The 17564-nt window shown below is 38.7% G+C and overlaps 1 protein-coding gene across 1 annotated transcript; it reads left to right on the forward strand.

Moving 5' to 3' along the window:
* The first annotated feature begins 15 nt into the window (after positions 1-15).
* LOC137199966 (interleukin-31 receptor subunit alpha) lies at positions 16-16522 on the forward strand. Its single transcript, XM_067614614.1, has 15 exons — positions 16-100; positions 2356-2497; positions 4082-4241; positions 5507-5664; positions 5749-5912; positions 6315-6480; positions 8509-8591; positions 8962-9193; positions 9565-9753; positions 9897-10001; positions 10827-10973; positions 12151-12282; positions 12382-12478; positions 12655-12736; positions 14190-16522. Exons 2-15 carry the CDS (start codon positions 2440-2442, stop codon positions 14913-14915), a joined length of 2499 nt encoding a protein of 832 aa, XP_067470715.1. The 5' UTR covers positions 16-100; positions 2356-2439; the 3' UTR covers positions 14916-16522.
* The last annotated feature ends 1042 nt before the right edge of the window (positions 16523-17564 follow it).

Raw genomic sequence — 17564 nt, forward strand, 5'->3', positions numbered from 1 at the left:
CAGCCGGGGCGGAACACGTGTTTGTCTTCACGCTGACAGGCTGCTGCTCTTCAGTTAAACGATGTTGATGGAGACGCAGAGATTGTTTGAGCTCTCACTGGTAAGTGGACGGATTTCAATTCAAAGCTTCTTCAGTCATGTTTGTGTGATTTCATGTGAGACTCTGAATGAGGCAGGAGGCTATGAAGTTCGGTAGTTTAATGCGTAATACACTCATTAACTCTTAAAGACGCAAACATAGCCAAAGGTGGATAGTTCCAACTTTAAAAATCACTGTCTAATTCTATAATGGGCTTTTCTCCTACACTTTAATGTAATAATAGCGACAAGACAAAAGGATAAAACCAATTTGAACATAAATGCCTGTAGGATTTATTTATTCCAGAGACTGTTTTGCATTGGATTGGTTATTTCTCTTAAAGACGGTTTTTTGTTGTTTGTTTGTTTGTTCATTTTTTAGAGTTTTCTTTAATTGTATAACCAGAGCTGAAACATCAAGTTATCAATTAATTGATCAACTGAAAACCAATCTGCAACAATTTTAAGATTCGACCAATCGTTTGGATCATTTTTCAAGGAAAAGTGCCAAAAGTTTTCTGTCTCAAGCTTCTCCAACGTCTGCGTAAACTGAATATAGCTATCTGAGTTTGAACTTTGGTCAGACATGATCTGATGGGCTCTGGGAACTTCTGGAGAGCATTTTTACTACACTTTATGATATTTCAAATGTAGTAATTAATTGATTAATCAGTAAACATCACTTGGCGGTTTAGTCGATAATGTAAAGAATCATTAGTTGCAGCTGTAATTCTGCCTTTTATAATTTAAGGAGAAAGTTGTCATAATACAGTTAAGCAGTTTACATAATATTATACATTTTACACAGCATATTTAATTATGTACGTTGCACTGAGTTACCAGTTTATTAGGTTTGCCTTTAATCTAATGCAATCCATTGTAACATCCCTCCAGGAAATCAGTGGTAGACAGGGACTAAGTACATTAACTCAAGTACAGTTTTGATTTATCTGTTCTTTATTTATCATTATTTCTGTTTTGTGCAGTATCACGATATTTTTGACCAAATACCTCGCTATCAATGTTGCGACAATAGTGTAGGGATGACTATTGGTGCACAAAATATTTACATAATGAGATTTTTGATAAATAATCATAATGTGTAATTTGGATATAATGACTAAGCCAAATAATTGAACAGCTAGAACAGTCTGGTAAGTTCAGAAAATTACGTTATTTTACAGTAACGCAGCCTTTAAAACCATGAAAAGACAATACTATGACATCATTATGAAAACCCGAAATCTAAGATGATATCTAGTCTCATATCACAATATCAATATAATATAAATATATTGTCCAGCCCTATGTAATGTTATAGATTTAAGTACCCAACAGTATTTAAGATAGTTAAAGTTAGCATTACCTCAACCAGCTGCCACATTGAAATGCTGTTAACATTATACATCAGTGATTCAATAACATGATGTGACATTCTGTCATGGTCCATTCTGCTGTCTAAAGGGTGCTTTTTAATACTTAATACTTAAAGTAAATTTATGAGTGCATCCAACATGCAGCATATGAGTGAGCATTGTATATATAATACCACTGAGATAAATCATTTTTACTGGTTCTGTTAGACACATTATGTTGACAGGTGTTTCTAGCAGTTTGTCATTTAATTCATTTCCAATTATGTACAGGGGGACAAAATATTAGAAACACGTTTCAGCATAATGCAGATCACTATGCCAAAATTGACTATAAAGCCTTAAATATGACCTGAGAGTTGAATCAGCATCTCTCTGACACAGTTTCATCTAAGTCTAAACATTATGAGCCTTACAAAGATACGATTTACTGCAGGGCTTTCATGTTGGATTGCTTAAGGTTGCACAGGTGTGTCTACTAAACTAGTAACTCAGTGTATATATGGTTCCATGTTTCACACCCTGGCTTTAAACAGGTGGAAAATATGGGGCTGCTCTTGATGAATTTGAGCCCTACACCCAGTTGAGGTTAATATCCATTTAATGGTAAAAGGTCAGACCTGAAATTCTGCCTCATTTTGCTGGAAGAGCTTGTGACAGTCAAATCCACCACACAAATTTCCTGACCCAGATAAACTGCAGTGTTTCATACATTGAAACACTTCCTATGTTGAAATGCCAAGCAGAAAAACCACAACACAGGCAGCTATAGTTCAGGAAATTATGAAATGTAACCAGTACATTTGGCCATTGACGCTGACTCAGTGAATCTTTTTAACATCAGACAATAAGAAAAATACACACAAAATTCTGTTCATCTCCTATTTTTGTGTTCACTGTGCAGAGCCCTTGTTGCTTAGTCACTGCAGTGTGATGGGGGAAAGTGAGTGAGCAGAGCTGCAGTGCCAGGAGAGACTGGTTGGTGTTCATGGAGTGGATCCCGGCTGTGGTGTGGACCTGCCTGCTCAGGGCCGCACTTGCCCTGGGTAATGTTCAGTGTCCTCTCATTTTTAATCCAGAGTAAACTCACTGAGAGGTAGACCTAGTGTGTTGATAATGTGCTGACATTTGTGTAACTGCTGTTAGCGGATGGATGGCAAACAGATGACCATTTGCAAATGCATGATGATTCATCATGTAAATTACATAATATTAAGCAGGAGGAAGTTTCTACTACAACTAGTGTGGCTACTGTGTGACTCACCTGCTGGGTTAAATGGTTTTGACAGATGCAATACATCAATATGTCTGGTAAATATGAACACTGAGCTCTGACACTGTGGATACACTTTTAAATTATGTGTAAAAATTCAGGAAAGTACATTTACAATTTGTTGTAAGAGAAGACTTAAACTAAATCCTAACAATGATATTCTTCTGGTAAAGACAGCCTATTTTAAATGTTAAAATTTAAAGCTGCACCAATCAATAGTTTTATATCAACAATGGATCAAATAACTATGTGTTATGTGAAAGGGGTCGCTCGAAGTAACAAACACACGGAGAGTTATCACATCTCTGCAGCTGCCCTCAACGCTAATGAGCCCTTTAGCATCTTTCAGCTCATTATTTTGGTTTTGCAGTTTACTTTATTGTTTTGATTCACCGCTGCCATCAACCTTGTCTCAGCAACAGCAGCAGGCAGCTGTCTTTGTGAAAAAAAAGGCTCTGATAAACCCACTCTTACTTGTTAAGCATCATGGAAGACAAAGTTCACTGGTGTGAACATAGCATTTAGCAGCTAAAGAGATATTTTTTATAAGAGTTGGTGAAGATCAAAAGCTGGGAACTGTAAGGAGAGTGAATATTTGCACTACATTCATTGCCAGAAACACAACTCCAAATTAATGTTGCACTGCATCTACTGGATGCATAAAAAGACAATTGTTTGCTAACACGTTAGCCATGTCAACTTTAGTAGGCCATATATGTCAAATGTGTGTGTGATGTTCAGCTTATTGTAGATTTCTGCCCCAAAATGGCCAAAAAAACAGTGGGGAAAATAACTTTGTGAGGTAAGATTGCAAATGTGTTTAACTCCAAGAGTGAAATTCAGTAAAAAAAACAAAAAAAAAAAAAAAAAACATAATAGTAATGGAAAAGGCGAGGCGTTAAAGTTTGGATCAATGCAAACATCCTGTTCAGTCTTGTCTGAGCTTCTGTTTAAACCTCAGGCCAAATAACACATGCAGCCCTTCATAAATATTTGACAAAACAAATTGTATGCATCCTACTTGATTAAATTGGCTTCAGATATATTTCTCCTAGGGTCTGTTTTTTAATAAGTTGCTCAAACAAGATTTCACTTCTTACGTGCAGTAACAGCTGACTCATAGCACTGATTTGTCATTCACCATCTTCCTTCTAATCTGTCCCATGATCCTCTTTTTTTCTTTCATCTAATCTTTTTTCTACCATTGGAAAAAAAAAACATTCTGCACAATCCAAAATCCAACTTTCATCACCTGTTTTTTCCTCTTTAGCCTGAAGTTAGCCATGTACATCCTTATTGAGGACTTGCAGTCTCTGCCATATCTCCCTATCTTAACCCAGCCTCTCTCCACCTTCAGTCCTGCATCCGGCCCTCTCCATTACAACCTCCCAAGCCAATCCTCAACCCCCGCAGCTGATTGGCTGTGTGTTCCTGGATCGAGCCAATGTCACCTGCCGCTGGGAGGCTGGAGACACCGCAGTGACGCACTACACTCTGCAAGTTCAGAAGAGGCCTGGGTGAGACATAACTTTCCTTTTAATATGTTAGAAGTCATGTTCAAACACATGCAAGTATTTAAAACATGCCTGAGTTTCAGTTTATGCAGGTTTTATGGATTCACTCCACAAATTCCAGTTTGTCAGCCAAACATGTTTTTTGTTCTGTCCCTTAAGAAAGTTTGTGCCACCAATCATTTTGTAAGAGTTAGTGTCAAAAACGCCAAATTTTATATCATTAGTAATGAGTTGGGAGGTCATAGTGGATATAGTTAATAGGGAGAGAATTGCAATTGCAAACGTGCAAAAGTGTTAATTCAGTCTGCTTATGACAGAAATTCAACTTGAAAAACATTCAATTTTAGATGTCTGCAGGTTGTGTGAACATTTCTATACAGATTGTGTAAGCATTTTCCACTGGTTGGCTTATGGCAGGAAACTGATGATGTCTAATGTACCACTGATGTCTGATATGATATGTTCAGTGTATTTTTGACCTGGAAAGCTGAGCCTTTTCATGCAACTTCTCAGAGTTGGGCATTGCTCGGTAGTACTGTACCCTAAAAAACCTAACTTTGCTTTTTTTCTACCTTGCACTTAGGACAGTTTCTTTCAAAATCGAATATGATAAAAGGCCTTTCACCTCAAGAATGATCAAGAGAATATCTCAATCCAACATGCTGTTGACGAATCCATCTATCTTGTTATTTTACATTAAATATTAATTAGTCAAATTGGATTAGCCACATCTCTGTTCTATAATAGTAAATCATTGTGCTTTTGCATGTGGGTGTGTTTGTGAGATTATGCCAGCTTATTGTCTGATAATGATTCTTTATGCTGTGAGCATGTGCTTGGGTTTGTAATCAGCTTTGAATCTCACATTCGTGCGACGCGCTTGATGTCTGGTTTCATACACTGAGATAATAAGAGTCACAGAGTTCTCATCTCATGATCTGTTGGTTGGGTAATATTTTCTGCTTGTCTTTGCCCAAAAATTTGTTGCAACTCTGTATTTCAAATGCAAACGAAATGCATTTGTGTGTGTGTGTGTGAGTGTGGGTGTGTGATTGTATTGGTAGGGTTGTAGATGCATCTATTTGGGCATGTTTTGTACCTGTTAGTATGTCTGTTGTTGACTGTTGTGCCCAGGGGTGAGGATGGGTGGGACTTGGATGTACTTTTTTTTTTTGTGTGTTTGTGTTTGTGTGTGTGAGTTTACGGGTTTGTTTCTACATTTATGTGTATGAGGGGATTGGTATAACTGAGCCCTTTACAACAAACAGCCCTCCAAGACCATTCACCTGCACCACATCTGGCACCAACTGCACGGCGCGGATCAACAGTTCAGCCGTGAGATTTATCTTTTGCATCACCATCACAGCACATGGCCTCAGCCAGGACATAATATCAGAACCTCGATGTCAGTCTGGTAGGATTGAAGGTGAGGCTGTTGTGCTTCTCCCACTCGTACCCTCTTTGTTCCTCTCTTATGTCTTCCTCACTCTTCTCTCTCTGTCTTTCTCAGTGATGTTGCCGCCAGCGAATTTGGACAGCGTAAAGCCAGTCAGAGGGAGACCTCGGTGTTTGAATTTAACCTGGAGACGTGATTGGTCTGCCTTTCCTGTGTCAGACTCTGAAATCAAAGCCGGAGACCTGAATTCCCAAATTGAGTTCACAGCACAGGGGCAGGTCTGCCACTCCCGAATTTGCCCAAACACATAACCGCATGCATGAAGGAACATACACAAAAATATTCAGTCATTCATATAGTAAAGGTGCCAGGTGCAGCATTTTAAAATATCAAACAGCAGCATTGCTGTTTTTCAATGTTAAGACCAAATTTTGCAAATTTAAACTGCATGACATCCTGCTCTCTCTTCCCGCTCACCCTTTTCATGTTTTGTAATGTTGAAAAATCTGATCGAACATAATGTAAAAGGCTGCCAGGCTTCATTGCAATGGTTAAAAATGACTATAAAAATTAATTAATTATAAAATACTCCATGTAGCACCTTTTTAAGAAGACAAATGTGACATTTCTTCACAAGTTAAACCTCGCCTCACTTTCTTCTTTTTCTCTTCCCCATACAGCTTGAGGTTCAGGTCGGTAATGTGACAGTGAAAGACTACATCTTCACAGTTTGTCTCTTCAGACCTGACACCTCATACATCGTCAGGCTTCGCCACCGTTACCGAGGCCCGGCGAGCTCCTGGAGCCCGTGGAGCAACGCACACCAGGGAAGGACAGGAGAGGGCGGTGAGAGGAGACAGTGTTGAAGGTCTCAGTCACTGTATTCCTATTTGATAATGAAACCACTGCTGGTTTATAGCAATACTGACAAGAAGAAGAAGAAGATGGGAATCACATTCTGTATTGTCAAGGTGGGGTTGTGGTGGCGTTGTGTGTGGCAACACTACCCTTCAGCAGAGGACCCATATTCAGGTGTCCATAGGCTGGAATTGTGCTTTTGTAGCTTTTGTGGGTTCCAAACTTAAAAAGAAAAAACATGTTATACTCAAAGTACATACAAGTATAAAAGAAACAGCCACACAACATATCTGAGAATGAACCACCATGCACATTTGCCTACATGCAGATGGGAGAAGCATATTTCAGCCCTCCAAGAACCTTCTGGGTCTATCAGGTCTTCTTCATGCTATCTCCAAGGGTGTGCCCAGCCACCCTGCAAAAAAAAAAAAAAAAATTTAGTCGCTTGTATTTGTGATTTCATTTTTTTCAAGCTGGGGTTGCAACTCTAAATTCAGAGCTTTGCTTTTCAGCTAAGCTCACTCTTTACCACAACAGTACACTTCAATGGCTGACGCTACATCAAACCTCCTGTTGATTTCATGCTCCATCTTACCTTCACTCTTGATGGTAAGACAACAACATTCTTGAACTTGATGATACTTGAGCAGCAACTCACTTCCAACCCAAAGGAGCACCATTCCTCCTGAATCTGAGGATCAACAATTGGCCAGAATCTTCTTTCCTGCACCCTTGTATAAGCTTTCCCAGCAAGGCTGAGCTGTGCAAGTGACTGAAACACTTACTCCAGACCCCCTTTTAACTGTGTGGCTTGAGGAATGGCAAAGTTGATCTGACAGTTGGTCCACCACTTTGGTCCAGATTGAAATATCTCAGTAACTTTTGAACTGACTTTGGTGATCCACTCACTTTTCCTCTAGCCCCATCAGCAGGTCAGAGTTTTCACTGGGCTGCTGTGGCCCAGGAGGTAGAGCAGGTCGTCCACTAATCGGAAGATTGGCGGTTTAATTCCTTCCTCCTCAAGTCTGCATATCGAAGTGTCCTTGGGCAAGATACCGAACCCTAAATTGCTCCCAATGGCTGTGCCAGTGGTGTGAGAGTGTGTGACTAGATCCTGATGAGAAGGCTGGCACCTTGCATGGCAGCCTCTGCCATCAGTGTATGAATGTGTGTGTGAATGTCGACATGTATTGTAAAAACGCTTTGAGTTTTACCATCCAGTGAAATATCTCAACATCTACTAGATGGATTGGCACAAAATTTTATGCAGACATTCATGTTGCTAAGCGATGTATCCTAATGATGTAGATGATCCTCTGATTTTTCCTCTAGTGCCACTATGAGGTTGACTTGGTTTTGTGAAGTGAAATTTATAATATATATGCATGTTCCTCAAACTTTCTAGCACAATGTGAGGAGAAAATTTTAATTTACCCAATACTTAAGCAAAGCTAATGACATTCCCATTAGCCTGAGCTGTACTTTGTGTTTAGTGCTAATTAGAAAATGTTAGCATGCTAACACACTGTAAGATGGTGAACTTCAACCTGAGAACATTAAGTACAGCCTCACAGAGTCGCTAGCACTGCTAAAGATTCTTTTTCTTGTTTAAAAATGGAGATCACCATCCCCATCTGGCAGTCCACACGCGCTGTCCTCTCACTCCACGCAACACTGAAGAGCCTAACAATATCCAGAACCCTGTAGGTGTCACAAATGATGAGTAATAACCACCACCGCAAATAAACTGCAGTGTATTGCTCTCTTCCTGTGACAATTGTCACAAAAATTTGTTTTTCTGGCATGATTGCGTCCTCTGTTGTCACACATCAGCCATTAGTGACACCAAGGAGAAAAAATATCCACCTCATACTTTAATTGTAATTACCACTGCTGTAGGAGGCATGTGTGAAGGTTTTTTTCTTCTGCTGGCAAAGAGAATGCGTACCACCTGTTTGTAATTTTGTGTGTCTTTCAAATTCTTTTTTTCTTTTTTTCATCCCTTCAATCTACCAGCTCCATCTGAAGCACCGGCATTCTGGAGGCAAGTGAAAGAAACTGACAAGACCGGATGGAGACTAACCTCACTGTTTTGGAAGGTGTGTGTGTGCTTGTCGAGCGTTGTGTGTGAATGAGTGTTTATATGATAAAACTCTTTTTATCACATTGAACTTCAGTTTACAGTTTAATAACTTTGGATCTGATTAGTTTTTAATCACCATCTCCTCCCAAATTGTCCTTAATTTGTTTTTATGTCTCCCTGAAATTGTTATTTTATTGGGCTACAGTATGAGTCAAGTTGAGACCAAAACTGAGACGTGTTGATAGTTGGAGCAAGAGAAAGAGGAAATAAATTCTTATATAATCTTTGCTCATGCAGCTATTTTATTAAAACCTCCATCATCTCACAGAAACTCATTTTTACTTTGCCGTCTGTTATCTCTTGTGGTTTGTATTTATACTCTTCAGCCCTTGCCTCACTCTCTGGCCAATGGTGAAGTTCTCTTTTACAACGTGACTTGTCAGACAGAAAGTGCTCAGGTCCTGAACGATCACAGGAGCTGCAGAGATTTGCACAATTCATGCACTTCCTGTAGCTTGCTCCTCCCTGCTGTACGATCTTCCTGTGCTCTCACCGCCTCAACCTCTGCAGGAACCTCTGCAGAAGCCCGGATATGGCTCCTTGGAGTTTCTGAGACAGGTAGGGCTTCACTTCAAGACTAATCAAACCACTTAGTGACCATTGTGCACTGTATGGAAGCATCTGCATTTGTTACTGTATGTTTCTCCACAGATTTATTCAGCTGTAAACAATAAGTAGCACCCCTTAGGACAGTGCAGATGATTCTTTTACAAAAAGATATTGAAGATAAAAACACAAAAGAGCTGCTGATTATGCTGCAGATCAGCCCTGATCAGTGTAATATGTTTGTGCTGCAAATTTAATTTTAATCATATTCCTCAATATATGATTTTCATATTTTTTTTTACATTTAGAGTAAACGTAGATACGTTTTTAATGAAAGATAAAATGAACAGAAATATTATTTTTGGTTCATCTTTTCTCTCCAGAGCCACCGCCCCCAAGCCAAATCATTGTAAACCCACTGGATGACAATAACTTGGATGTGCGTTGGACGGCTCCAGTTGATCAATCTGTGAGCAGCTATGTAGTGGAGTGGTTTGCTGTTCGAGATAAAAACAGCAGCATCCTACACTGGGAAAGCCTTAATAGTTCCAGCAGAGTACTCGTCATCACAGGTAATCCAACGATACATATGACAGCTTTAAGTATCAAATTTAAAGTGTAAGTTAAGGGACAGAAATATTATTTTTTGATTCATTGTGACAGTAGTTTATAAGGGAGAGTTACCAATCTTATGTTCATCTTTGTGTTGTTTCAGAGGGAGTAAAGCCGATGGAGCGTTACTCTGTGTCTGTCAAAGCACTGTATGGCAAACGAGGTGTGGGACAGAACGGGACACATCTCATTTACACACGACAAGGAGGTACGAGATGATCTTTTATACCGGAGTTATCTCATGTTGAGCTCTAAAAGCAACTTCAGAAGAGTGAAATGCTTGTTTTAAGGCAATCAGAGTGTGTCAGAATGTCATACTTTCCGACTTCCCTACCCTGTCTGTGGCACTCAGCTGCAAGCCTATTGGTGCCTACTGAAGTTGTAAGTCTTTAAAAACAAGTCACAAATATAGATTTTCATTTTTTTTAAAGTTTCTAAAATAAAAAGCTGTAATTTCTAGCTAATGTTATCTCAACAGGAGTAAATACTGTTGTTCTCTTCTACCCAGCAGCAGCTTGTATATAGAGTGCACCATTAAAAGCTCTTTATGTTCAGTCTGTCCTGGAGAATCGATTAACGCCTGTTAGTCCAACATAAAAGCTGATGACTTCATGTTGTACCTCATGTACACGTGATCACCTCATCCGAACTGTTGATGTAGTCTCAATCATGATTTCTGAGACTGGAGAAGATCATCTGGCAAGTGAAATCTTTGTATGCAGCAACAAAGCATAAGAAAGAACGAGAAAACAAAAACAACAGCAATAAATGGTTAAAAATCCTGTTTTCATGATAATTTTGTTGATGTATGTTTGTTTACAAGGAACCAATATTAGTCAAGTAATAATTGAAAAAGAGTTTTCCCTTGATAAATATCGTCACGAGCCAAGATTGTCTCTATCTTCATTTGGCAGACAAGACAAGATTCCTGCAGCCGGTTGAAACAAATAAAACTTAATCAGATTACTTGTGGCAAAATAGAGAAATAATCTAAACTTTCACTTCTCCTGTTTTTATTTGTCTGCCTGCACAGCACCCTCAGCTGGCCCCACAGTGCAGGTGCAGCGGATCTTCGGCAGCACGGTAGAGCTCAGATGGAGTCCCGTACCTGTGGAGCTGCGTCACGGTTTCATCCGCAATTACACACTCTGCTACACAACTGCAAACCAACCAACCAGGAGTGAGTGATAATAAACATATGAGCGTGTTGATTCAAAGCAGGCCAGAGTGTGGGGATTTGATTTCATTTTAAACATTTGAAAGAACTTTTTAGCCATGCCAACAGTGTTGCTCTAAGGATGGTCTGGTGTTCAGTCACTCTACCACTTTAGTCCAGACTGAAATATCTCAACAACCATTAATGGATTGCAATGAAATTTTAAACATTTATTCATAATCCCCAGAGGATGAATCCTATTGAATTTGATGATCCCCCGACTTTTCCTTCAAGCACCACCATGAGATTGGCACATTTATATTTTAGTGAAATGTCTCATCAACTATTAAAATGGATTGCCATGAAATGTGGTGCAGATATCCATGTTGCACAGAGAATGAATCCTAATAACTCCTGACTTTTCATCTAACAACACTAGATGGTCAAAATTCATACTTACCCAGCTAAATATCTCAACATCTGCTGGATTGACCTGCACAAAATTTCTCTCAGCATGAACTATGGTGACCTGTCACCTATAGCGTCGCCATCAAGTCAAAATTTTAACTTGTCCAATGCTTTGTTTATGACTAAATACCTGCAAATCATTAGCAAATGTTAACATCCTAAACTAAGCAGGTGCCACTAGTAAACCTGCTAAAAATCAACATGATAGTCAATTTTATTTGTATAGCCCAATACCTCAGTCTGTACAGCAATAAAACATCCTCTGTCCTTAGACTCTCGATTCGAATAAGGAAAAACTACCTGAAAACCACCTTTAATGATAGCATGTTAGCATTTTGGTCAAACCACTGTGCCTTAGTACAACCTCACAGAGCTGCTACCTTGGCTTTAGTCTGTTTGTTTACAGCTGTAGGTTTATAGTTGTTTTGAGATCCATTCAGTAGATCGCCTTAATCCTAAAATAAAGCCTGACTAATCTTAACAAATGATATAAACTGTGTATATTGTAAGATTGTGTCAAATGTTCATAAAGAGGTGAAGGACCAGTAAAATGTCCTAAGTAAGATTTTCATCATATTTGTACCTTTGGGAGGATAGAATTAATACTTACCAAGAGAAAAAGAGGTAAAGCTCATAAATATGTCGTTATTTTAGTTGTTTATTGTAACATTTTGTACTTCTTTGGCTATTGTTACAGTTTGTCCATCTCATGTACCTTTTCTGGTTTATTCAGGGCAGTTTGTGCCTGGTCACGTTCACAGTTACTCTCTGAAGAATCTGTCGCCCGGTAACTACAAAATCTACATACAGGCCAACACCGTCGCCGGCACTGGACCAGCTGGGCGGATCGCTAGTGTGCACATAGGTGGAGAAAGGACACACACACACACATAGGCACAGACTCACTGCATTAGTAGATACACGGCTATATCTTTGAAATAATTTTGTCTGTATGTATGTGAAGGTTCTGAGGAAATTTCGGTAGTGATGGGTGGTGTCCTTCCTGTCTTGATGACTTCACTGGTACTGGTACTAATGGCCTGCCTGGCACAGAATAAGAGGTAAGATCTCTGTCTTGCACCAGTGATATGTCACATTAACCAACAGATATACAAACACATGCAAAGTGTAATGTTTTACTGTTTCTCTTCAAAAACAGCTGGTTAGGTCTGTTTGGAGTGAGATAATCATTACATGAAATAAAATGACTTTTTTTTCCAAACAAATAACCTTGTAGGATGAAACAGAAGTTGTGTCGAGATTTTCCTGATCCTTCCAATAGCAGTCTGGCCCACTGGACCCCAAAAACCACTCTGGAGGTGAGTAACCTTTAACACCTGAGCCCTCTCTGATCAGTCTATTTGCCCCCCAAATGCTAATCTTTGCCTAATGCTAATCAATTTTACACATCTAGATCAGTATACTAGTCCTGGAGAGTGCTACTCTGCCTGTGAATAGTTGTATAATGTCTTCTGTTGCTCTGGAGGAGCTTTGTCAGATTTGGAAAATATAAAGATAACCATGAAGACATCATCAGGGTTAGCTTGGCTTTAGCTTCGAGACTAATTCTTTAACGGAAAGCCCATGCTACAAACTGATAGCATATTAAAAAATGTGGGCATTTATCAGGAATGAAAGGTCTAACAAAAGACAGTATCAAGTGGCATTATGGGAGGTGTAGGATCCATGTTTCTGGTGTTTGACACATGAAGTGTCTAAAAAAAAAAAATCAAGATTTGACCTGTTTGAATCACTCTTTTTTAAAAATCTGTTTCTTGGAAGTCCCACAACTTGTAGTTTAACACTACATCACTTGATTACTCTTTTCACTTTGTATTTGTGTGCTTTGTATTTACTAAACTTTATTGGTAACCATGTCACCTGTTATAGCTATAACCATCAGTGATAGAAAAGATACTGTAGGGAACTTTTACAGAAAAAAGATCCAATCTCGGCATATTGAGAATCCGTAGATTTACCCCAGTTGCCCAAATTAAATTTGGTCTGATTGAAGATACATGGAGTAATATTTTCCAAAATGAAACGTCTCCTGAATAGAAGTGAGCAAACACTGTCTGAAGTCATTAGCATTTATTTTTTTGTCTTCCCTATCTATTCGGTCTTGTGTGGCATTTAGTAACACACACCAACATGGTAAGCACATGAGTGCTCATGACTTCTAGTTCTAGATATTAAAGTTAAAACTTGAAACATCTAAACTCTAATGGACAGTCAATCTCTGATGTCAAAACAGGAATGTGAAACAGTAGGATTCAGGCAATGTGCTGTTAAAATTTCAACCACTAGATGGCAGAAAAAAGACTTTTCAGACATTAAACCTCATTGATCTGGTAGGTCAGTCATCATTACAAACTCCAGCTGTGCAGCCAAACATTGTTCAAAGCCACAGAACTACTTCTTTTTTTCTTTTCTTTTTTTTAAAAGTGGTGTTCCCAAAGATACGAAATACTGACAGGTTGAATTTGGGGAAAAATGCGTAAAATCTTGCACAGGACATCAACAATATTTCCATTGGATTGAATGATGCAGCCATAAAAAACATTAAGTCCTGGGTTTGAGTATTTCACTCTGTGAAAACAACATCCAGCTTCAATAAAGAGCTGGAACAAACTAACACAGAATACACATAATATTGTCAGACAGTGTGAAATAAGATTATTTTTTCAGCCTTCAAGGGAAAAGGTGAAAATTATCCAAAAAATTATCCTAAAACAAATTTGATTTTTATTTGATTTTTATTTTTCTACCTAGAATATGAAGCAGCCTGCTGTACCAGAGACACCTGAAATCAAATACTCTGAAGTTATTTTGCTCGATAAAAGTGATCTGCAGGACCTGGATCAGGACTTCAGCTATCAGGGCATCTGTAATATCCAAGCATATACCTCTCATTCGGACTCTCCACTCCCAGTTTCGGTGGCTGAAACGCCTCAAAATACCCCAAAATTTGAGAAGATTTACACCGGGAGCTCAACCACCTCCTGCCCTTCTATTTACTCCGGTGTCGTCTTCTCTCAAACTCCTCCTGCACCCATCCTGTGCCCATCATATCTCCAATCCAATTACTGGCAGCAGAGCACTGTCAGTGTTAATGACAGTAAGCTCCAGCTAGAGGAAGACAGTGAGCTGCCTATGTCTATACAGGCCATAGGATCTGATTCACCTCCCTCTCAAACAGATGAAGTAAAAACCTTTTTTCTGAGACAGCATCAAGGCCCTGTCTCCTTCTCGGACTTCAACAACATCTTCCATTCATCTGTCTTGCTTTCTCATCCAGTTGAAGTCACTTCACCCCAACGCCCTTTTTCTAGAAGCCACTTTGACTCGGTCCCGTTGCTCCAGCCTGACATCCTCACTCTCCCCGACTGCCGTTCGGACACCCCTGCTACCTCCTTCTCACCTTTCCCTCAGTCTGTTTTTGTGGATTTCTCCTACTGTCCTGTGGAGTGTGATCCATACATCTCCTCAAATGTTTAGTTTCATGCCAGTGTTACACTGTACATATTGGATTTCTTTTTTATAGTATCTGTAAAAAATGTTTCATTATAGATACTGTAATTTTACTTTTTATTAAAACTTTCATTATTTTTTTTAGAACTCTGTGGATCAATGGATCGTTTATCAGAAGCAGATCTTGTGCTTCTAGTCTGGAGATTTTGGCTTTTTTTGATGTTCAATATCATAAAAAATGTAAAGGAATAGTTGGACATTTTGGGAAACATACTTATTTGCCTTCTTGCCCAGGGTTAGTTTACAAGATAAACAAGATACTGTACCACTATTGTATCTGCTTGTTCAATATGACGCTACAGCCAGCAGCCAGTTAGCTTAGCTTAGCACAAAGACTGGAAACAGGGGAAAACAGCTAGCCTGGTTCTGTTCAAAGGTAACAAAATCCACTCTACCAGCTTCTTGGAGGCTCATTAATTAACACTAATTAACTTGTTGTTTTAATATGCATAAAAACAAAAGTGTGATACACCAATTTTTTGTTTTTTCACAGCTAGGCTTGCTCTATTTCAAACAGAGCCGGGCTGACTGTTTCCCACTGTTTCCAGTCTTTGTGCTAAGCTAAGCTAAGCTAATGGCTGTAACTTCATATTTACCCTACAGACATGACTTCTCATCTAACTTTCTAGCAAGAAAGGAAATACTTTTCCTAAAATGTGAAACTATTCCTTTAATTACAATTCCTTTAATGTGACTGTAAAGAGAGACCTTAAACTTTTTGTTGAGGCTTTTCTTCATGATTTATTTCTCAGTGAAATCACAATGTGCTATTCCTGACCCTGAATTAGTCCTAAGCCATTTCACAGGTGTTTTTATCTCTTTAGCAAATAAGCACGCTCCGTTTAAGAAATACAGAGTAAAAAATAGAACTAATCCTTGATTTACACCTGAAATCTCGAGGAAGGGTATGGATTGGCAGATATCAATACTAGGTCCTATACTCATCACATTGTACATAAATGAAGGTTGTCATGTTGTCAATGTTTCTTTTTTAGAAATAAGCAGTGCCTCACAGGCAACGTTTTGCATATGTAATTTACATGCATGCTGCTGCCCTCATCCTCAAACCCCTTGATGTTGTGTATCACAGTTCTCTGAGATTTATTACAGGTAACACTTTAGGACCCATCATTGTATCCTCTATGAGAAGGTCGGGTGGACATCACTTACCACACAAAGGGAACAGCACTGTCTTTTTTTAACTCACAAAGCCATCCTCAATATGCTATAGTTTTATTTATCATCACTTTTAAGACGTAGAAATATGAGATACCGTACTTGTTCACAAGAATGCATTACAGAATGTTTTATTGACGAATGCTCCTGTCTTTTTCTTTGTGTTTTTTTGTATTTTTTAAGTTAGTTAGTTGGTCTTCCCCTCACATACCTCATTTATAGCTGACAAATGATGCCAACTGGAAATTAACTGTATATGAGTCACCTTTGCAGCAGTGTCTGTAACTGTATTTACTTCAGAGCTGAAGTTCTTTTCAATTTACATTATTTGTATGTCTAAGCTTTAAAATATGCAGTCAATGCATGAATCACCATTAAACATTAATGCTGTGTGATGATTTAATGTTTGGTTTCACAACTTATTTCTTCGATATAACGCGTGTGTGTGTGGTGGAAGTGTTTTCACTTGAGAGGATCACTTTGATAGAGCAGACCCAGCATTTTGCACAAAAAAAGCACAAGTACATTAAAGGACATGTTCACAATTTTTCAAGTCTGTCTTAAAACAACAGGCAATTGAACATTGAACAGGGGTTTTCCTTGCTGTAATCATTCCTCCTGTTCATACTGGCTATTAAAAGAGATGTGCTTTCAATGTAAGTGATGGGGCCCAAAATCCACACAGTCATTTTGTGCAAAAATGCATTTAGAAGTTTATCAGAAGTTTATATGAGGCTTCAGCAGTTGGAGTTAGTCATAACAAGTGGATATCTGCCACATTTACAGTCTTTTTAGCATAAAATTCCCTCTTTGTGTTTCCTCGGACATGTTTCCCTGTTGAGCTGCGGTGGAAGTATAGCAACAAAAACAGGAGTCTTGGCACTAAAAAGACTGTAACGTTGAAAGATGCCTACTTGGTTTGACTCATTTGGATGACTGAAGCTTTATATTAGCTCCAGGTAAACTTTTAAATGGTAAAAATAAGATGAAATTTTAGGACAAAAATAAAAATACTCATGATGAATCTAAATGATTCAATATGAAACCTTTTTTTTAACAAATATGTGTAATATGAACTAACATTTCCAGTTTAAAGCATTTGATTCCCACTGGGAACAAAACATATTTGAAGGCTATTCACACTGTGTTGATTTTAGATTAAAATAAAATCCCCAAATGATTCAAAGTATGCTTTTAGATAGAGAGCTATGAAGCCCATTTCCGTCAAGAAAAGAAAACAGAGATAACATTAAAGTCCCCCTCCACTCAAAAATGTGTTTTTCTTCTTGTTACGTCAGTGTGATGTTGAATGTGCAGAGTGATGTATGTGCAGACTTAGTTTGAAGACTGTTTTCACCATCATCTGCTGAAGGGGGAAAGTTGAAGTTAAAGGTGTGAACCTATGAGCATGATATGTGACATCACAACTAGTCTGGAAGC

Source organism: Thunnus thynnus, chromosome 16, assembly GCF_963924715.1.
Source record: "Thunnus thynnus chromosome 16, fThuThy2.1, whole genome shotgun sequence".
Classification (NCBI taxonomy): Eukaryota; Metazoa; Chordata; class Actinopteri; order Scombriformes; family Scombridae; genus Thunnus; species Thunnus thynnus.

Excerpts from the sequence above, each read along its gene's own strand:
- LOC137199966 (XM_067614614.1), top strand. The coding sequence starts at position 2,440 with ATGGAGTGGATCCCGGCTGTGGTGTGGACCTGCCTGCTCAGGGCCGCA. Across the intron at positions 6,481-8,508 it reads GGGAAGGACAGGAGAGGGCG|CTCCATCTGAAGCACCGGCA; the intron begins GTGAGAGGAGAC and ends TCAATCTACCAG. Across the intron at positions 9,754-9,896 it reads CAGAGTACTCGTCATCACAG|AGGGAGTAAAGCCGATGGAG; the intron begins GTAATCCAACGA and ends GTGTTGTTTCAG.